At 38.6% G+C, this 22794-nt stretch overlaps 2 protein-coding genes and 1 long non-coding RNA gene across 5 annotated transcripts; 1 reads left to right on the top strand and 2 right to left on the bottom strand.

Moving 5' to 3' along the window:
- Positions 1 to 234: 234 nt before the first annotated feature.
- On the bottom strand, positions 235 to 2330 carry fosab (v-fos FBJ murine osteosarcoma viral oncogene homolog Ab). Of its 2 annotated transcripts, XM_062044534.1 has the most exons (5): positions 1851 to 2330; positions 1472 to 1699; positions 1277 to 1384; positions 927 to 1202; positions 235 to 875 (listed from the first exon to the last, which is right to left on the bottom strand). In XM_062044534.1, exons 1-5 carry the CDS (start codon positions 1983 to 1985, stop codon positions 627 to 629), a joined length of 996 nt encoding a protein of 331 aa, XP_061900518.1. In that variant the 5' UTR covers positions 1986 to 2330; the 3' UTR covers positions 235 to 626. The 2 variants fall into 2 exon arrangements, with proteins under 2 accessions (XP_061900518.1, XP_061900517.1); XM_062044533.1 differs by having other exon boundaries at positions 235 to 1202; positions 1851 to 2325.
- Positions 2331 to 12119: 9789 nt separating this feature from the next.
- On the bottom strand, positions 12120 to 17110 carry LOC133648444 (uncharacterized). The gene is made up of 3 exons (XR_009825870.1): positions 16865 to 17110; positions 16167 to 16769; positions 12120 to 14058 (listed from the first exon to the last, which is right to left on the bottom strand). It is a non-coding gene; the product is annotated as an uncharacterized LOC133648444 (long non-coding RNA).
- LOC133648442 (protein c-Fos-like) lies at positions 13823 to 17205 on the top strand. 2 transcript variants are annotated; one of them, XM_062044539.1, is made up of 5 exons: positions 13857 to 13869; positions 13955 to 14063; positions 14165 to 14335; positions 14567 to 14674; positions 16158 to 17205. In XM_062044539.1, the coding sequence occupies exons 1-5, from the start codon at positions 13859 to 13861 to the stop codon at positions 16779 to 16781; spliced, it is 1023 nt and encodes a 340-aa protein (XP_061900523.1). In that variant the 5' UTR covers positions 13857 to 13858; the 3' UTR covers positions 16782 to 17205. The 2 variants fall into 2 exon arrangements, with proteins under 2 accessions (XP_061900521.1, XP_061900523.1); XM_062044537.1 differs by having other exon boundaries at positions 13823 to 14063.
- The last annotated feature ends 5589 nt before the right edge of the window (positions 17206 to 22794 follow it).

Raw genomic sequence — 22794 nt, forward strand, 5'->3', positions numbered from 1 at the left:
GCAGTCTTACAAATATGATAATGCTGAGCTTTGAGGTTATGGTTTAGTTGTTTTCTTTTAGCAACAGCCTCCTCCAAGCTGCAAAATGCAACAATTTAACTTGCATATTTTTAATCATTTTTTTAAAAATGCATTAATGTGTCCTCTATTACATCACTTTAATTTTGTTTTGCATCACACAAACTGCCTTAGTGCCGTGCATTGTGTGCCAAATAAAATCACAGACAAAATGCATCAATTTAAATATCACTCACATTTTTATTTACGTACATCTCAAACATTCAATGTTTATACTCTTTTCCTCTGTAAAAAAAATAAATAATTTAAATCTCATAAATTAAGTAAGAAGACTGAAGTTTTCACAGAAAACTTCATACAATATAAGACCTATGGTTAAAGTTTTCACAAGCATCTCATTTCACATGGCAAAAGTCGAGACTATTGCTTTAAATAAGACAAAGACTAATGTAGCACCAAAATCATCAGAACTGATACATGGATAACTCGGTGGCGTTAGTTGAAACATGCTTGCTACAATGGTGGTAAGGTATATAAAATTCTTCCTGATACATTCCGTAGCCCTTTTTTTAATGCACAGACAGTGTGCCAATTCATGAAAGAGTCTCTTAAAGGGCCAGCAGCGTCGGGGAGCTGAGCGAATCGGACGACTGCTCGTTGCTGCTGCTCCTCCTGTGGGCCACGCCGCACGTGGGCAAGGTGTCCGCCTCGGGGAAGGTGAACATGAAGGAGGACGTGAAGGTGGTGCACGTTGGGGTGCAGGTCACCACGGGCGTGCACAGGGGCTCAAAGTCGCCTCTGCTCACAGACGGGTGCAGCACCTCCCAGTCCTGGGCGGCGCACATCGAGCTGGAGAGGTCCACCTCGGGGACGGACCTCGACGACCTCTCCAGCTCCGTCTTGGCGAGGAGGTCCAGCGATTCCTCCAGCACGGCGGAGGCGTCCAAGTCGGACATTTTCACCGTGGTGGCGCCGGAGAAGATGGCCGTAGTCGTGCTTGGCTGGGGGCTCTCGGAGTGGGCAGGAGAGATGGACGCCATTGGGAAGTCGGCGTCCAACTCAGCTGGGACTTTGCAGGCGGGCCGGTGGGCCGCCAGGATGAACTCCAGCCTCTCCTTCTCCTTCAAAAGGTTTGCGATGTCATTCTGCAGGCTGGACTTCTCGTCCTCCAACTCATCAGTTTCCTGCAAAAGTGCATTCATTAGCTTAACTGGCAAGAAAATGCGGCGAAATGCACTTCAATGAAGAAAAGACTTACAGCTTGAAGAGTGTCGGTCAGCTCTCGCCTCCTGTTGCGGCATTTAGCGGCCGCCTGCTTGTTCCGCTCCCTGCGGACTCTCTTTTTCTCCTCCTCTTCTGGAGAAATCTGCCCGGAAGAAGTCAACAAGTAAGTCACCAGTGCAGAAATAAGCAACACTATGCATGGATGATGCAGGGTTCTTTTAGAACGCACCTGTTCCACTCTACTCCTCCTGTTGGAGCCGTGAGGCCGGGATGCAGAAGCCCTCATGGCCGCCCCGGGGTAGGCAGGGCTGGGTCTGGAGCCGTAGGGGTGAGCCCTGTGTGACGGGGCCACGGAGGAGATAAGCGGCTGGACCATCCACTGCAGGTCTGGGCAGGTGGAGATGGCCGTTACCGTGGGGACGAAGGAGGCACTTGAGGTTGTCAGGTCGGTGAAATCCTTCAGGGGAAAAGGAGAGCAGAGATTCAGAAGATGTGGAGATGGTGTTTTATGAATGAAGCTACTAAAAATAGCCTTGTGATGTCATCAGTGACGTCGCTATAGTTTTTGCAATTTCTAGACACTTGCAGATTTGAGGAAGTGCACATACCTGAGACTGTGGGGATCCCACGCTGGAGTAAGAGCCGGCGGGTGACGGGTAGTAGCCCACGTTGTCACCGGCGGGAGACGCGGTGCTGCACCGGGAAGACGAGTCGCACTCCGGGTTGAAAGAGTTGAACATCATCGCTGCAGCAGAACAAAATGATCCGGACAGACTCAACAGAAGCGGGCAAATAGTTAGAAGACGCCTTCCGTAGGCTGGTGAGGAAGTTTAAAAGTTTTGTTGTGGTCCTGATCTGCGTGGAAGCGAGAAAACAAACTGGCGTGTTTGACAGCTCGCAGCCTCTTTATAGCCTGGGAGTGGGCCGCTCCAATGACGTCGACAAAGGGGGCGGGGCATATCGAGTGGAGCTCGACACAAAACCGGAAGGAAAAACTCGGCGAGCACAACTTACATTCATTTAAAACGCTTTAAAGACGCAACAAATCGACATTTGAAGAGAATATAAGCGTGGTTGTGTTAAAAAAACGCAGATAGTTAGCATTCGCTCACCTCGCGCGCTCGCAGAATGGAAGATTCCGCTCGGGATCCCCACACGTCACTTGCCTAATATGGCGCATCCTGTAAAAGGGGGCGGGCTCTGCTGGGAAATCCGAGATTGGCCGACGTGACGTTACGTAAAAAAAACACAACAAATAGGGAGACTGTTGTGGAAAGTCAACAAGGAGAGATAATGCTCAGCAAAAATGACATGCTACAAATACACCAACATCTAAAGAACGTCAAATAAGTTGTAGCAGTTTTTTGTTTTTTTTTAATTTACAAATGGTGGGATAATCACTCTTTTAAATGGATGCATTTAGACTTTATATACAGTACAGGCCAACAGTTTGGACACACCTTCTCATTTCAATGCGTTTTTCTTTATTTTCATGACTATTTACATTGTAGATTGTCACTGAAGGCATCAAAACTATGACACCTGTGAAGTGAAAACCATTTCAGTTGACTACCTCTTGAAGCTCACAGAGAGAATGCCAAAAGTGTGCAAAGCAGTAAACAGAGAAAAGGGTGGCTATTTTGAAGAAACTAGAATATAAAACATGTTTTCAGTTATTTCACCTTTACATAACTCCACATGTGTTCATTCATAGTTTTGATGCCTTCAGTGACAATCTACAATGTAAATAGTCATGAAAATAAAGAAAACGCATTGAATGAGAAAGTGTGTCCAAACTTTTGGCCTGTACTGTATGTAGCATACATATTGATGTCTTATTCAAATAAATATTCTCCTACTTTTGAGGTTATGCCACACTCGGGGAAAATATATGATGAAAGTACTGTAAATAAATAATCCCATTTAGGAATTATATTGCAAGTACGTATTATACAGATTTCTCCAGCCTATCAATCAAAGATTTGACAAAAGTACAAATAGTCATTATTATTATTTTATATAGTGTTGAAAACCTTCACAGATAATATATAAATATCGTGTGTGTGTATATCCATCCATCAATTTTCCACCGCTTGTCCCACTCGGGGACAACCCTACTAAGCCCACGGTGTTGCCCTGTGTGTGTGTGTGTGTGTGTATATATATATATATATATATACAGGTATATATATATATATATATGTATATATATATATATACACACACACATACAGTATATATACATACATATATATATACATACATATATATATATATACATATATATATGTGTGTGTATATGTATACATATATATGTGTGTGTGTGTGTATATATACATATATATATATATATATATATATATATATATATATATATATATATATATATATATATATATATATATATATATATATATATATATATATATATATATATATATATATATACCTTAATTATAAAAAGTGTTATTTATTTATCATTTTTATATTATAAAAAAAAATAGTACAAAATATGGAACAAATACTTAAAATATATATATATATAATATTAATAATCATTTTGTATTTGAAGTATTATAGTCTTGTAATACCAAAATGCTAAAATTTGAATGAGTGTCCTCTTAAGGCTTTAGGAATGCACTTTAATCTGTTTTATCTATTCTTTATCTACGCAAGGAACATGACAATGAGCACTCAAACACCACTAAGCAAACCATTCCACTGCAAAGTACACAGAGTATACGCACTTCGCGGTCCCCTAGGCAGTACTTGTACCTTCAGGAAGGGTGTGTATGTACAGTAGCTGCAGAGCAAGATACTTGGGTGTACTTTTGCATACAAAGGTGTTCCCCAATGGAGGGAATCCTTATAGCCTGCATCATAACGACGTCAGGCTTGGAAATTATCTTTGCAACATTGTTGCCTATGACTACATAAGAACATATTTTTTTAATATAGCATGCTTTTTTTTGAGTGAAGAATGTATTGCCGCGCAATGTAAATAATTGCAGGTCTTCATAAATGTCAATAAGGCTAAAAATGTAGCATAAACATACACAATATTAACATATAAATATAGCATGCATACATATGTTGTTTACATAATCAAAACTATAATGAGCAAAAATATGATCATAGTATGTAGCTATGAAAGTCATTTATTATTTAGAGTTTCGAGTAAAAGGCTCATTAATATGTAGGTTAAAGGCTTTATGTTTTGTTTCCCGCGCTGGTGTTTTGTTGAATATTCCTGGTAGTCATGGCAACACTCCACCCCTTCGCGTCAGTGACGTACTTACTGTCGTATGGCAACCAAGATTGTTTATGTCTAGACAGAGGTATCACTCAAGCGGGTGAAAAAAAACCCAGACACTCCCCCGGCCGGCTCGGAGACGTGATGTCAAAGAGAAGCTCGGAGAAAGAATGCGGAGTGAGAGGTCTTTCTGCTGGTGCGTGAAATAGAACACCAGCAAGGCGAGGGCATTGTGGCGTCTTCCAGTATTTAGTTTGCCTGGTTGACAGGAGGACAAACTTGCCAGTCGAGCTCGCAATATTTGTTGTCCAAGTACAAGTCTTTTGTAATCGTACTTGGCAACACGCAGAGGACATGTTCTGATCTTGTTTTGGGCTAATTAGCCTTAATCATTACACATTCCTGCACTAGAAAGTGAACTCAATTCTCACGCTGCCTTGGGGCAAACACAGCCTTTGGGGGTGACCTTTGACCCCCTTAGCAGTGGACTACCTAATGATGTGCCAGTAAATGAACCCTCCTTATTAGAGGGGCAGCGTCTGCCGGGAAGTAGCCCCTCTGAGAGAGGAGCGAGCCCCCACCCCCTTGTATTCTTCTCACTACACAACAGCCCTGTGACATCATACAAAAGCTAAAAATAGCCCTAGGAATGGCATGAGGGTAACACTTTTAAAACCGGGCCGAGCACATTTTAAAAAAGATAAAGACCGGGGGGGGGACGGGACGTCTACCATCGCTCCTCCTAGTCAAAGATCCTCTATGTGACAGGAAGACTTTGCTGTTTTTAAGGCCTTACTATAAAAACGCTGGTCAAAAAGTATTTTATCCGACAAAAAGATTGTGCTGTTTTAAAGCACTTTGTCAGTTTCTACAGAACCCAAAACCAGTGAAGTTGGCATGTTGTGTAAATAGTAAATAAAAACAGAATACAATGATTTGCAAATCCTTTTTAACTTATATTCAATTGAATAGACTGCAAAGACAAGATACTTAATGTTCGAACTGAGAAACTAAATTTTTTTTTTTTGCAAATAATCTTTAACTTAGATGTGATTAATGGCAGCAACACATTGCAAAAAAAGTTGGCACAGAGGCATTTTTTAACACTGTGTTACATGGCCTTTCCTTTTAACAACAGTCAGTAAACGTTTGGGAACTGAGGAGACCAATTTTTGAAGCTTTTCAGGTGGAATTCTTTCCCATTCTTGCTTGATGTACAGCTTAAGTTGTTCAACAGTATCCGTTGTGGTATTTTAGGCTTCATATTGCGCCACACTTTATTAATGGGAGACAGGTCTTGACTACAGGCAGGCCAGTCTAGTACCAGCACTCTTTTACTATGAAGCCACGCTGTTGTAACACGTGGCATGGTGTTGTCTTACTGAAGTAAACAGGGGCGTCCATGATAATGTTGCTTGGATGGCAACATATGTTGCTCCAAAACCTGTATGTACCTTTCAGCATTAATGGTGCCGTCACAGATGTGTAAGTTACCCATGCCTTGGGCATTAATACACTCCCATACCATCACAGATGCTGGCTTTGAACTTTGCACTTATAACTGGATGGTTCTTTTCCTCTTTGTTCCGGAGGATACAACGTCCACAGTTTCCAAAAACAATTTGAAATGTGGACTCGTCAGACCACAGAACACTATTCCACTTTGCATCAGTCCATCTTAGATGAGCTCGGGCCCAGCAAAGCCGACGGCGTTTCTGGGTGTTGTTGATAAATGGCTTTGGCTTTGCATAGTAAGAGTTTTAACTTGCACTTACAGATGTAGCGACCAACTGTAGTTACTGACAGTGGTTTTCTGAAGTGTTCCTGAGCCCATGTGGTGATATCCCTTACACACTGATGTACAAATCCCTTGCAATAGCTCGTTGAGAGGAGCACTCTGCTGTTTTTAGGTACCTACTACAAAAACACTTGTGGAAGACTGAGGTGATTTGGTGCGTTTGCATATTGCTAAAACTATGCACAAAGCAAACTACCCAAGAATGTACAAAACAAGTTTTGAACAAAAGAGGAGAAATATAACATTAATAAAAAAATTCAACCTAAAACATTTGTACAACACTTAAAGGGGTCATATTATGATCCCCCCCCCCCCCCCCCCCCCTAAACACTACCTTGTGATCTACATGACAAGTAATGGTGGTTGTTTGGTCAAAATGTTGCATAGATTATTTTACAGACCATCTTGAAGTTGCTTTCTGACCATCTCTTCAAGATGTGCCGTTTTGGGGGCGGTCTTATTTACGTGCCTCCACTTTGACTGCGTCTACTCCACGTTGTAGTTTTTAGCGCTTCCATATGGAGTCTACTGACAGATATAAGTTTGAAATATACACTACTTTCTATTAAAAATGGCAACAGCGAAGGATGCATGTGCATGTACCTTCCAGTCTGCCCCACAACAAGAGTACAGAGAAAAACAAGGAACTTCTTGACTACAGTTTCTCAGTTGTGGTCCGTATCAGCACTCAGTTGTAATATACTTTTCCACCACTTGTGGCAGTAAAGAGTCAGTTAGTTCAGGGTGGTGTATTAGTTTGGACAACTAAACAAGAGGCGCCATGTTTGGTACGTAGCTAGGACGTGTGCGGATGTGTCCGGAAGCATGCAGTTGTCCTGACATTAGCTTTCCTGACAAAATAAACCAAAATAATAATAATAAAGTATAATAATAGCTCGAAATATGCTCCAGCTCACAAACCTACAATAAACCATGCTTTTATTTCGTGAAAGCAGTATATATACTATTAATTTTGCGGCCGTTTTTGATGCACTCCAATAGTACATTCATGCATTGTTTAGAGCAGGGGCGTCAAACTTGTTTTCATTGAGGGCCACACCGCAGTCATGGCTGCCATTCAAGGGCCGCTTGTAACAGTAAATAATTAATGAATTTGCCTATGAATTAGAACATTTAAAAAAATATTACATAAAGAGTAAAATAAATCTGTGTATTTTACCACAGTTTTTTACAGAAAAAAAACTGGCAGCTTAGTTGCCTGACTTTTACTGTAAAATATAGAGGTTTTTTTAAATCATTATTATTTTTACAAAATATATATAAATAGAAATACAGTACCGCTGTTTAATTTAATTTTGGCAACTCAGCTGCCAGTTATTTACCATAATAAAATGTGGTAGCATAAAATCATCAACCATGGATTTTACAGTAAAAAAACCAACAAAAAACTGACAGCTCAGTCGACAGAATTTTACTGTAAAAAACAAACTGGTTGTTTTTTTTCAACTTACAGTAACATGCTGTAAAAAAAAAAACTCCCTAAATTTCACAGTAAAATCTATTGGTCATTTTTATAGTGTACAATTTGATGGATAACTTGCTTCAAAATCATAAGTTAAGCAGATATTTATGTATTTATTTGGATTTTGACAAAAAAAGTTAGATAATATAATATTTGTTGCGATATTGGACACAATTTTTTTCCCCTGTCAAAAAAACCCCCCAAAAAACTCCTAATACCTTTAGTAAGAAAAAAAGAAAGTAAAGAAAGTACATATAAGGTATTTTATTGACACATACTATTTCCAGGCTTTTTGCGGGCCATATAAAATGACGTGGAGGGCAAGATCTGGCCCGCGGGCCTTGAGTTTGACACCCCTAGTTTAGAGTGACCGGCGCCTCTCTAACACGCTCCCGTCAGCGGAATGTACATCAAAAAAATAAACAACAACCAAACATAAACGCATTACCCTCATTTAGCTAAAATCGACTGTAACTTTTGGGACATAAATTGAGGTGAAATTATAACTTTTGTAAGAAATATGTTGGTCATCACTGCGCTATATACTGTATGCTTGTGCTTTTAGAATATTTTTCATGGGTTTTGCTGTGACGAGTCATGGTTTCCTGATTTCTTTATCACCTTATTAACTTGAATACTGAATTAATGCTGCTTTTTACTGCAATAGTTGTTAGTTTAGTTTGGATTAGTGGTGACACATGCAGAAAAGGGGGAATTTTAAAGCAAAGTTCTGTCAGGCAACGTGTATTAATTCACTGTGACTGGACCCCGACTTAAACAAGTTGAAAAACTTATTTGGGTGTTACCATTTAGTGGTCAATTGTACGGAATATGTACTTCACTGTGCAACCTACTAATAAAAGTCTCAATCAATCAATCAATCAATCAATCAATCGAGATATTGCACCTTCCCTATATGTATGCCTGCTTGCTTCACACCAGAAACTGTTGTTATTGGCTCTCCACCTTTACTTCACATATTTTTCTCCTTTCTGGGTCTTGGGGAGACTTATGCAATTGCTTCCCGCATTTATTGCGATTGTCGCATCCCCATGCCGCACAACAAGCCATGTTTACTCGGCAAACACTCTTCAATTAAAAGAAATGTACAAAAACCAAAACCAGTGAAGTTGGCATGTTGTGTAAATTGTAAATAAAAACAGAATACAATGATTTGCAAATACTTTTCAACCTTAATTTGACTGAATAGACTGCAAAGACAAGATACTTAACGTTCGAACTGGAAAACTTTGTTATTTATTGAAAATATTAGCTCATTTGGAATTTGATGCCTGCAACATGTTTCAAAAAAGCTGGCACAAGTGGCAAAAAAGACTGAGAAAGTTGAGGAATGCTCATCAAACACTCATTTGGAACATACCACAGGTGAACAGGCTGATTGGGAACAGGTGGGTGCCATGATTGGGTATAAAAACAGCTTCCAAGAAATGCTCAGTCATTCATAAACAAAGATGGGGCAAGGGTCACCGCTTTGTGAACAAATGCGTGAGCAAATTGTTGAACAGTTTAAGAACAACATTTCTCACGAGCTATTGCAAGGAATTTAGGAATTTCACCATCTACGGTCCGTAATATCATCAAAAGGTTCAGAGAATCTGGAGAAATCACTGCACGTAAGCGATGATATTACAGACCTTCGATCCCTCAGGCGGTACTGCATCAAAAAGCGACATCATTGTGTAAAGGATATCACCACATGGGCTCAGGAACACTTCAGAAAACCACTGTCAGCAACTACAGTTTGTCGCTACATCTGTAAGTGCAAGTTAAAACTCTACTACGGCGTGGCGAAGTTGGTAGAGTGGCCGTGCCAGCAATCGGAGGGTTGCTGGTTACTGGGGTTCAATCCCCACCTTCTACCATCCTTGTCACGTCCGTTGTGTCCTTGGGCAAGACACTTCACCCTTGCTCCTGATGGCTGCTGGTTAGCGCCTTGCATGGCAGCTCCCGCCATCAGTGTGTGAATGTGTGTGTGAATGGGTGAATGTGGAAATACTGTCAAAACGTTTTGAGTACCTTGAAGGTAGAAAAGCGCTATACAAGTATAACCCATTATCATTACTATGCAAAGCGAATGCCATTTATCAACAACACCCGGAAACCATGCCGGCTTTGCTGGATCCGAGCTCATCTAAGATGGACTGATGCAAAATGGAAAAGTGTTCTGTGGTCTGACGAGTCCACATTTCAAATTGTTTTTGGAAACTGTGGACGTTGTGTCCTCTGGACAAAAGAGGAAAAGAACCATCCGGATTGTTATAGGCGCAAAGTTGAAAAGCCAGCATCTGTGATGGTATGGGGGTGTATTAGTGCCCAAGGCATGGGTAACTTACACATCTGTGAATGCACCATTAATGCTGAAAGGTACATACAGGTTTTGGAACAACATACTGTCGTGGTCAAAAGTTTACATACACTTGTAAAGAACATAATGTCATGGCTGTCTTGAATTTCCAAAAATTTCTACAACTCTTATTTTTGTGTGATAGAGTGATTGGAGCACATACTTGTTGGTCACAAAAAACATTCATGAAGTTTGGTTATTTTATGAATGTATTATGTGTCTACTGAAAATGTGACCAAATCTGCTGGGTCAAAAGTATACATACAGCAATGTTAATATTTGGTTACATGTCCCTTGGCAAGTTTAACTGCAATAAGGCGCTTTTTTGGTAGCCATCCACAAGCTTCTGGTTGAATTTTTGACCACTCCTCTTGACAAAATTGGTGCAGTTCAGCTAAATGTGTTTCTTCAGCATTGTCCACACGTTTAAGTCAGGACTTTGGGAAGGCCATTCTAAAACCTTAATTCTAGCCTGATTTAGCCATTCCTTTACCACTTTTGTTTCATCTGACCACAGAACTTCCCTCCAGAAGGTCTTATCTTTGTCCATGTGATGTCAGATGAAACAAACAGTCCACGACCACTATCGCTCGCCTGCGACACAAACTAACAAGCCAAATATTAGTCCTTGAACATTGCTCCAAAGTACGGATTTTGGGTTGATTTATTGTGCATACAAAACTAAACATTGACTTGTGCAAAGGCAGTAATATATGATACAACAATGTGGCAGCTGAAAAAAGGACTTTCCCATCCATCCCCTCTTTTACCACACAGGATAAACCCGCCAGGTAAACAGCTGATTGTACAAACCCCAAAACCAGTAAAGTTGGCACGTTGTGTAAATGGTAAATAAAAACAGAATACAATGATTTGCAAATCCTTTTCAACTTATATTCAATTGAATAGACTGCAAAGACAAGATACCTAACGTTCGAACTGGAAATCGTTGTTATCTTTTGCAAATATTTGCTCATTTGGAATTTGATGCCTGCAACATGTTTCAAAAAAGCTGTCACAAGTGGCAAAAAAGACTGAGAAAGTTGAGGAATGCTCCTCAAACACTTATTTGGAACATCCTACAGGTGAACAGGCTAATTGGGAACAGGTGGGTGCAAGGAATTTAGGGATTTCACTATCTACGGTCCGTAATATCAAAAGGTTTAGAAAATGGATGGATGGATGGGTTCAGAGAACCTGGAGAAATACCTGCACGTAAGCAATGATATTAAGGACATTCCATCAAAAAGTGACATCAGTGTGTAAAGGATATCACCACATGGGCTCAGGAACACTTCAGAAAACCACTGTCAGTAGCTACAGTTTGTCGCTACATCTGTAAGTGCAAGTTAAAACTCTACTATGCAAAGCAAAAGCCATTTATCAACAACACCCAGAAATGCTGCCGGCTTCGCTGGGCCCGAGCTCATCTAAGATGGACTGATGCAAAGTGGAAAAGTGTTCTGTGGTCTGCCATTATATTCTAAGTTAATGACTTTTTTCAAAATAGAATTAAGTTACTCAGTTAGAACATTAAATATCTTGTCTTTGCAGTCTATTCTATTGAATATAAATTGAAAAAGATTTGCAAATCATTGTATTCTGTTTTTATTTACGAATTACACAACGGGCCAATTTCACTGGTTTTGGGTTTTTGACTATTTACAGTTTTGACGTGAGCCAACATGACTCGCGTCCCATAAGACTATAAAACTGGGAGCCATTACCTCCCTGCTTGGCACTCAGCATCAAGGGTTAGAATTGGGGGTTAAATCACCAAAATTATTCCTAGGAGCAGCCAACGCTGCTGCTCACTGCTCCCCTCACCTCCCAGGGGGTGAGGGTGATGGGTCAAATGCAGAGGACAATCTCACCACACCTAGTGTGTGGGTGACAATCATTGGTACTGTAACTTTAATATGTAACCATAGGATGAACTAATATACTATGATACTAAGACTATAGTGGCCATAAAAAAAGCTGCCTTGCACCCAGGCCCGGCCCTGACCAATCTGGCGCCCTAGGCAAGATTTTAGGTGGCGCCCCCCCACATCGGCAGTTAAGTGTATATACTCACAAAAAACCGAATAGCTTTGTCTTTGACCTTTTTTTTTTACTTAAAGAAAGCAAATTAACAATCAGAATAGTTAACAAGATAAAAAAATTGAATAAATAAATGAATACAAAAAATAAAAAATGAATATCTAACAATCAATTTATTGTCATCATTACAGTGAAATGCTGAATAGCAGAATGCAAAGTAACAGTATAAAATATTATATGAGAATGTTATGTTATGATTATCTTTAACCGAATCACAGCAGTGCTCAAATTAAAAAACAGCATTCCCTCTCATGTAATATTGCTTAATTAACATTAATGATGTGCACTTTAACAACTAGACTTACAACAATACCTAATATATAAATGGGTGGAAAAGTGACTATTACCTGCAGGTCAAACATTAGCTAACCAGAAGGCAATAACAATGTAAACAAAAAACACCTGCTTAAAAGTTCTAATACAAATGTCTCTGAGGAATGTAAGGTGGGAGTACTGTAATTACCTAACGTTACATTATTATTTTCCATAACAATTTAGCCCCCTCCACAATGTTAACCCGACGTTAAAACAGAACCAGCTATTTATTGATTAGCAATTGTCGAATCATGTAACATTAGCTTAATGCTAAAAAGCCAGGTTACTATCACATTCTGTAACAGACAAATAATTCCATGTAGGCTAACGTTACCTACCTGCTACCTCTGTCTTTTTCTCGTTTCTCCTCCTCTTCTTTTCTATTTTTTCTTCCCTGGGCACCTGACAGTTTTGGCCGTTTTGACATCTTGTGTTGATTTTTTGATGAGGTGACGTCCAAAAAGAGTCATGATACGGGAAGGGAGGGGGGGCGTAATGTTGTAACAAATAATATTTCTATTAAATAGGCTTTACTTTGCATTTTAATTAACATGGGATTATTTTTTGTATTTAGAAATAATAGTACCAACTTTTCTTTTTGTTTTGTTTTTTTCTCCAACATTTGTGGCACTGGCGTGGCGCCCCCTGATGGACGGCGCCCTTAGCATTTGCCTATACGGCCTATGCCACGGGCCGGCCCTGCTTGCACCCCTGCTCGCCGGAAGTGCCTTACATGGTCAGTGGTGTCCATTTGGCTATTGGTTGTTTTTTTTTGTCTGTTGCTGGAGGTCTATTTTTACACGCATGCGGCAGGTGAGACAGTAGTGGATTATACCCCCCCCCCCCCACCCCACCCCTTTCGTCGCCTCACGAAATAATCCCGCCAAACGTCTCACGTGCCATGGTTGATCGGCAAAAAAATGGCGTGATTAGAGCTCTTCCACGCTGCAGCGTGACGAGACAATGGTGCATGATGTATATGATGCAGATGTTGCATGCATGACGTGACGTACGTGCAGAGGGACACCTTCCACGCAGGGGGGGTCGTCGTCTCATATACGCATATTCCATTCCCACGTGCGTCGCACAACAAGATAGGACACAATGTATTATTATGTGGTTATTTTGTATATTATTAATTCGCTAAAAAGAGAAGATCACCTATGTTTTCCTATTTCCCCACCCCCCCTTTTTTGTGCAGAATGGTTCGCTCTCCCACATTTCATTCATAAAAATGCAGCTCACTATAAAAGGCGGGTCCCCCTCCCCACTCCCTACCATTCAATATCAAGCTGGCAAATGGAAGATAAGTGAGTTTTTTTTTCAAATGCTGTGATTTGTTCTTATTTTTCTAGAGAAACAATTATAAGTGATAATAATGCACCCGGATTCCAGCGCCGAGTTCGACTCGTCGTCGTCGTCATCGCCCAGCTGCAGCACAGCATCGCCCGGCGGGGACACCCCTGGGTGCAGCATGCAGGACTCGCTCTCATCAGCAGCTGAGGTGCAAACATTTAAAAATATATATATATATATATATATATATATTAACAAAAAAATGCATTTCATAGTTTTTAATTTTCATGCAATTATTTTTGTGTTCAGGATGTCGACAGCGGGGATTCGGACTGCCTCGTCCCCACTGCGAGTGCGTTCTCGTCGGGCGAGAAGTGCACGCTTCAGCCACCTCTGGTCCCCCTTGTCTCTCGGGGGAAACGCAAAAGTGGGAGCAAGAAGGCGAAGCCCCCCGGTGGCAGGAAATGGCAGAAGGAGCAGGTACACGCGTGGATGTGAATGATTAGATCTTGCAACAAACAAAAAAAATGGGACACGGTGTACTTTATAAAACAATAGCGTTCACGCATGTGGTGCGCCATGCATGCATCATTTCAATAATGACTCGAGAGTGCCCCCTATCTGCAGTCTTTCGTCCTTCTTCTTTTTCAAAATGGTCAATTTCTCTCTCTCTCTCTTTTTTTTTATATATATATATATATATATCTGCAGCCTTCTAAAGAAGAGGAGGAGAGGAGGAAGATTAGGAGGGAGAGGAACAAGATTGCTGCAGCAAAGTGCCGGAACAGGAGGAGGGAGCTGATAGACACCTTGCAAGCTGTCAGTATAGAAATCATGCAGCATTGTGTTGTTTATGTTAGAGCAGGGGTGTCAAGCGTACGGCCCGAGGGCCGGGTCAGGCCCGTGAACAGGTTCTATCCGGCCCGCGAGTTTGCTAAGTATAAAAATGTATCTGACATTTTTTTAATGAAAAGCTGTTCTAAATGTGTCCACTGGATGTCGAAATAGCAATTCTTTGTATCTTTGTAGATGATGCTACATATGTACAAAATAAACCACATTATGTTAGTACATCAGTCAAGGAAAATGATCAAACTACATAAATAACATCCTGTAATTTGATTTTGAGTCGAGGAAAATGATCAAACTACATAAAAAACATACTGTAATTTGATTTTGAGGCAAGGAAAATGATCAAACTACATAAATAACATACTGTAATTTGATTTTGAGTCGAGGAAAATGATCAAACTACATAAATAACATACTGTAATTAGATTTTCAGTCAAGGAAAATGATCAAACTACATAAAAAACATACTGTAATTTGATATTGAGTCAGGGAACATGATCAAACAACGTAAATAACATACTGTAATTTGATTTTGAGTCAAGGAAAATGATCAAACTACGTAAATAACATACTGTAATTTGATTTTGAGTCAAGGAACATGATCAAACTACGTAAATAACATACTGTAATTTGATTTTGAGTCAAGGAAAATGATCAAACTACATAAATAACATACTGTAATTAGATTTTCAGTCAAGGAAAATGATCAAACTACATAAAAAACATACTGTAATTTGATATTGAGTCAGAGAACATGATCAAACAACGTAAATAACATACTGTAATTTGATTTTGAGTCAAGGAAAATTATCAAACTACGTAAATAACATACTGTAATTTCATTTTGAGTCAAGGAACATGATCAAACTATGTAAATAACATACTGTAATTTGATTTTGAGTCAAGGAAAATGATCAAACTACATAAGTAACATACTGTAATTTGATTTTGAGTCAAGGAAAATGATCAAACTACATAAATAACATACTGTAATTTGATTTTGAGTCAAGGAAAATGATCAAACTACATAAATAACATACTGTAATTTGATTTTGAGTCAAGGAAAATGATCAAACTACATGAATAACATACTGTAATTTGATTTTGATATAATATGTTTATCTTGGTAGATTGAAAATTAACACCAATGAGCTGACTGATGAACATTACTACATTATTTATTCAGAAAATATAAATAACGACAAATAAAGATAGAATACTATTAACCGCAATATGTAAGTGTAAAAAAACAACAACATCATGATTTGTATAATTTCAGAATGTGCTTGTTCTATTTTTAAACCAAGATAATCTGAAGTTGTCTTTATTTTTAAGTTATCGTGCCGTGATTTTACCAGTCCGGCCCACTTGGGAGTAGATTTTTCTCCATGTGGCCCCCGATCTTAAATGAGTTTGACACCCCTGCGTTAAAGAGTTATTTTCTATGCAGGAAACTGACCAGTTAGAGGAGGAGAAGTCGGGTCTGCAGTCGGAGATAGAAGAGCTCCTGAAGGAGAAGGAGAGGCTGGAGCAGGTCTTGGCCTCGCACGATTCCTGCCAGCTCCAGCCTGCCACAGAGCGGGACGAGGAGGATGCGACGATGCAGGAGGCACCGGATTCTCCGCAGATGATGTCGCCTGAATGCAGCACGGGTCAAGAGCCGGAGCCCTGCATCCCGGCTGCAGCCATCTTGGGCGACTCCGACATCCTCCTGTGCTCCAGCGCCGACGAAGCGTCCCTGGCGGACCTGAAGGACGACTTGGACGACTTGGTGCCCAGCCTGGAGATGGAGGCGCTGACGTCCGAGGCGGCCGGGGCGGCCTTCGTCCCCGACATCTTGGACCTGAGCGGGCCTCTCTGCCTCCCCGACTGGGAAACCCTGTACAAGTCCGTGGCCGGGGATCTGGAATGTCTGCCGTCTTCCAGCCCCGCTTGCAACTACCGCAGCGTCTTCTCCTTCAACCTCTCGGAGATGGACACCCTGGCGGAGGGCGGCGAGACTCTCAAAGGCGGCCTCAACGCGTCAGAGTTCATGATGGACGGTCTCAACTCTCCAACGCTGCTGGCATTGTAGAGGCAAAGAGGGTTTATATGCAATGATGCTCATATTGTATCCTAAGCAGATTGTTGTAGTTGCTATGTTGTGTACATGTTTACTGTATATGGCAGGGTCGACTTCTTCCATTCTGATGGTGCAATCATCTGAAATGATAAAACATGCATGCAAAAAAGACACCATGTGTTTTATCCCTTAAATGTCATGTGACGACTGTTGTGTACATTCTGTAAACAAACGTGTGGTTCAATGAATTATATAATAAATGCATCATAGTTGGGTTCCTAATGTGTAGCATTTAAATGTTTCAACAATGTTGGTCCATCTATTTTGAGACGTATTTTATCACATAGTTTATTTTTGTACCAAATATATCAGATGCAATGGAAAAAAAACAACACAAATAAAAAGTGGTATTAAACTGTTGTCATCTATCAGTCTATTAAAGCAAGAGTTCCACTTGCTGATGTCATAGTCGTTTCTGTATGCAGGATTATATAAAAATTGAAACAAAACGTGTCGAGAATGAAAAAAAAACCTGTTTCTATTACTTTTTTTTATTTTTTTAAATTATTTGATAAACCTTTATTTATAAACTGCAACATTTACAAACACGCAGGGTTGTATAAAAACTGAAACAAAACATGTAAAGAATGAAAAAGAACCCTGCTTCTATTACTTTTTTGTTGTTGAATTTTATAAACCTTTATTTGTAAACTGCAACATTTACAAACAATCAAGAAATAATAATAATCAAAATAAGTACAAAAACAGTACAAAACTTGGGGTTGTAAACTCGATAAAGTACCTAAAATAGAATGCAATATATGACCCCCCGCGACCCAAAAGGGACAAGAGGTATAAAATGTGTGTATATATATATATATATATATATATATATATATATATATATATATATATATATATATATATATATATATATATATATATATACACTACCGTTCAAAAGTTTGGGGTCACATTAAAATGTCCTTATTTTTCAATGAAGATAACTTTAAACTAGTCTTAACTTTAAAGAAATACACTCTATACATTGCTAATGTGGTAAATGACTATTCTAGCTGCAAATGTCTGGCTTTTGGTGCAATATCTACATAGGCGTATAGAGGCCCATTTCCAGCAACTATCACTCCTGTGTTCTAATGGTACAATGTGTTTGCTCATTGGCTCAGAAGGCTAATTGATGATTAGAAAACCCTTGTGCAATCATGTTCACACATCTGAAAACAGTTTAGCTAATTACAGAAGCTACAAAACTGACCTTCCTTTGAGCAGATTGAGTTTCTGGAGCATCACATTTGTGGGGTCAATTAAACGCTCAAAATGGCCAGAAAAAGAGAACTTTCATCTGAAACTCGACAGTCTATTCTTGTTCTTAGAAAGGAAGGCTATACATATATATTATGTATATATATATATATATATATATATATATATACACTACCGTTCAAAAGTCCAGAAACTCAATCTGCTCAAAGGAAGGTCAGTTTTGTAGCTTCTGTAACGAGCTAAACTGTTTTCAGATGTGTGAACATGATTGCACAAGGGTTTTCTAATCATCAATTAGCCTTCTGTGCCAATGAGCAAACAAATTGTACCATTAGAACACTGGAGTGATAGTTGCTGGAAATGGGCCTCTATACACCTATGTAGATATTGCACCAAAAACCAGACATTTGCAGCTAGAATAGTCATTTACCACAATAGCAATGTATAGAGTGTATTTCTTTAAAGTTAAGACTAGTTTAAAGTTATCTTCATTGAAAAGTACAGTGCTTTTCCTTCAAAAATAAGGACATTTCAATGTGACCCCAAACTTTTGAACGGTAGTGTATATACATATACATATACATATATATATATATATTGAGGAAACCCTCATGAAACAGGCCTGTAGAGATGAAATAGTCTTGTGATTTTTCCCACACATACACATACACATATATATATATATATATATATATATATATATATATATATATATATATATATATATATATATATATATATATATATATATATATATATATATATATATATATATATATATACATACATGTGTGTGTATATATACATAGTTGACAGAGGGGTAGATCTTGCTTTGGTTTTTGGCGTAGACCAGGGATATTGGGCTCAAAAAGGTTGGTGACCACTGTAGGGGGGTAAAGTTCAGTAAATAATTTAAATTTGGAACACAGCATCATCGTTTTCACAGCTTTTTGGTTGTTAGAGGTAGAGAGTGTTTTAACGTAGGGTTCTAATTCTTTTGTAAAGGCACAAAAAACAGGTCGGGTATTGAGAAACTTACATTTATGAATATACAACTTAGCCAATAGTATAATGAAGTTGCAAAGGTAAAATTCCTTTTCACATTTTTTTTCATACCGTGTAAATCCAAATAGCACATATTTAAAACAAAGCACACATTTGTCATGAATATTGTCCGGGATGAAGACCTGCTTCTATTACTTATTCATTGCCGACGACACCGCAGTGACGTCACGACGCCGACAACGTGCCGCGTCACTTCCATTGACCATATTTGGAGGATATTGCGGTGTTGTTTTGTTTCTATGGCGACAGCCTTCTTGGCCGCGGGGCTTCTTCCAGCGGGAATGAAAGGGAGCTTTTTTTTTTTTTTTTGTGATTGAATGTAAAAATACTGCAGCTTCACGGACGACAGATGGGCGAGTTTCAATCGTAATTTCTCGGAACAACTTGTTATGGGGAATGTTTGGGGTTTGGTCGAGAGCGACACCGAAGATACACGAGTAGCGTCTTAGCTCGTAGCTCAACGAGAAGGTGCATTCAAGGTGACCACGTAATCCAGAGCTTCCTCATGCTTCGACTCGGTTGAACTCTGAGGTGGTACACTCTATGCACAGTAGAGGGCGCTGCTTGTGAGGCCAACACAACGACCATTAACACATACGATTACATTGTGCTTTTACAAAGATAATTCCCTCTCATTATGAGAACAAATAAAATGTTACAAACAGCTGACTGATTCCACCATGCACACGTCCCTGACGTCAATACAAACATTGGCTGCATTGAATACCACCAATGATGGTAGCATGATGGCACATACAGCTGCAAATACTGGAATACAAACATACCACTGTTTCCTCATTTCCTACTTTTAGCTCCAGATGGATAGACCTATACTCATGTTCTCTGACTCACTTGTTTTTTTAGTCTAGCTATGCAATGCTTGATCACCTCCACCTGCTCCACACACACACACACACACACACACACACACACACACACACACACACACACACACACACACACACACACACACACACACACACACACACACACACACACACACACACACACACACACACACACACACACACACACACACACACACACACACACACACACACACACACACACACACACACACACAATATCTAATATATACAAAACCCAAAACCAGTGAAGTTCGAACTGAGAAACATAATTTTTTTTGGCAAATAATCATTAACTTAGAATTTGATGGCAGCAACACATTGCAAAAAAGTTGGCACATGGGCATTTTTACCACTGTGTTACATAGCCTTTCCTTTTAACAACACTCAGTAAACGTTTGGGAACTGAGGAGACCAATTTTTGAAGCTTTTCAGGTGAGTTTGAGTTTGAGTTTATTTCGAACATGCAAGCATACAACATGATATATCACAATTTCCAGTTTCTCTTTTCAACATGTTCGAAAAGGAGTAGGAAGAAGCAGAGCTTATTTAATACTACCCCTTTTCTTTTACATAACAGTTGCTAGACTTTTTTGTTCACTTCCTGTTCTCAATTTATTCACAATGTACTCCATAAGTAATCACAATAAAAATAAATAGATAAATAATAATTGGTGAAGTAAGTTACATTTCATATGATGAGATAAGTAAGATTATTTTGAGAGTGAAAGAATGGATGAATTAAATAAATTCAGAATGTTTATCATGGTTCTTCTTCTTTGTACTTTGTAAACACTTTAAGTTTGAAGAGTTTCTTGAAGTGGATCATATTAGTACATTGTTTGATTGCTTTGCTTAATCCATTCCATAATTTAATTCCACATACTGATATACTGAAGGTTTTAAGTGTTGTACGTGCATACAAATGTTTTAAATTACATTTTTCTCTAAGATTATATTTCTCCTCTTTTTTTGAGAAGAATAGTTGTATATTCTTGGGTAGCAAGTTTGCTTTGTGTATAATTTTAGCTGTTTGCAAATTCACTATGTCGTGGAATTTCAGTATCTTTGATTCAATAAATAAAGGATTTGCATGTAAATAAACATTGATTGATTGATTGGATTGATTCTCTATATCCAACATTATGTATTATTCTAACTGATCTTTTTTGTAACACCGTTAATGAATGAAGTGTACTTTTGTAATTATTTCCCCATATTTCTACACAGTAGCTCAGATATGGTAACACTAGTGAGCAGTAGAGAATATGAAGTGATTTTTTGTCTAGAACATGTTTTGCTTTATTCATTATTGACGTGTTTCTTGCTACTTTATGTTGTATATTTTTTACGTGAGATTTCCAGTTCAATTTATCATCAATCATTATACCTAGAAATTTGGTTTCATTTACTCTTTCAATTTCTTTTCCGTCTGTTTGTATTTGTGTTTGACTTTCTTTTCTACTGTTACCAAATAGCATTATTTTAGTTTTACTGAGATTCAACGATAGTCTGTTTTTGTCAAACCATCTTTTTAATTTGTTAATTTCTTCTGTTATTATTTGTATTAACTTCTGTGTGTTCTCTCCTGAACAAAACACTGTTGTATCATCCGCAAATAGTACTAACTTTAAATCTTTTGTAACTTTACAAATGTCATTTATATAGAGATTGAATAATTTAGGTCCTAGTATTGATCCCTGAGGTACACCACAGGATATATTTAGCGTTGTAGACGTGTGTTCGCCTAGCTTCACGTATTGTTTCCTGTTCGTTAGATAACTTCTTATCCAGTTTAAGACTAACCCTCTGATGCCATATCGTGCTAGTTTTTTGATTAAAATATTGTGATTAATAGTGTCAAATGCTTTAGTTAGATCCATGAACACTGCTGCTGCACATTTTTTACTATCTATTGCATTGGTAATTTCTTCTGTAATTTCAATTAAAGCCATTGAAGTTGAAACATTAGCTCTGTATCCATATTGGTTCTCTTCGAGTATAATATTTTTATTTATGAAACTCTCTAATCTGTTATTGAACAGTTTTTCAATGATTTTAGAAAATTGTGGAAGTAGAGAAACAGGTCTATAATTTGTAAATTGATGTTTGTCTCCAGTCTTATAAATTGGTGCAACTTTAGCTATTTTCATTTTGTTTGGAAAAGTACCTGTTTGAAATGATAGGTTACTAATATACTTTAATGGTCCTGAGATCTCTTCCATAACCTTTTTTATCGTTTCCATATCAATTCCGTTACAATCAGTTGAAGTCTTAGATTTACATTTTTTCACGATTGTAACTATTTCCTCCTGTGTCACATTACTGAGGAACATGGAGTTGGGATTTCGCTCTATGGTATCATTATAGTCCTCGATTGAAACTGGGTCTGGAATCCTTTCTTCCAATTTTGGTCCAATATTTACAAAATAATTATTGAAGCTTTCAACTACTTCATTTATGTTATCATTTTTTTTTATTTCCGTCTAAGAAGTATTGGGGGTAGTCCCTCTTTGTGCCATTTTTGATAATGCTATTAAGGATGCCCCATGTTGCTCTCATGTTATTTTTGTTCCTATCCAATAATTCACTGTTATATTCTTTTCTACATGATCGTATTATGTCTGTTAACTTGTTTTTATACTTTTTGTACTTAATTTCTGCCTCTGTAGTTTTTTGTGCTATAAATTTCCTATATAGTGTATTCTTCTTACAAGCATTTTTTAATCCTTTTGTCATCCATGGTTGATTATTCTTTCTCTGCTTGTTACTGAGTTGTATCCATGGACAATGTTTGTCATAAAGTATTA

This window comes from Entelurus aequoreus, linkage group LG04 (assembly GCF_033978785.1).
Source record: "Entelurus aequoreus isolate RoL-2023_Sb linkage group LG04, RoL_Eaeq_v1.1, whole genome shotgun sequence".
Lineage (NCBI taxonomy): Eukaryota > Metazoa > Chordata > Actinopteri > Syngnathiformes > Syngnathidae > Entelurus > Entelurus aequoreus.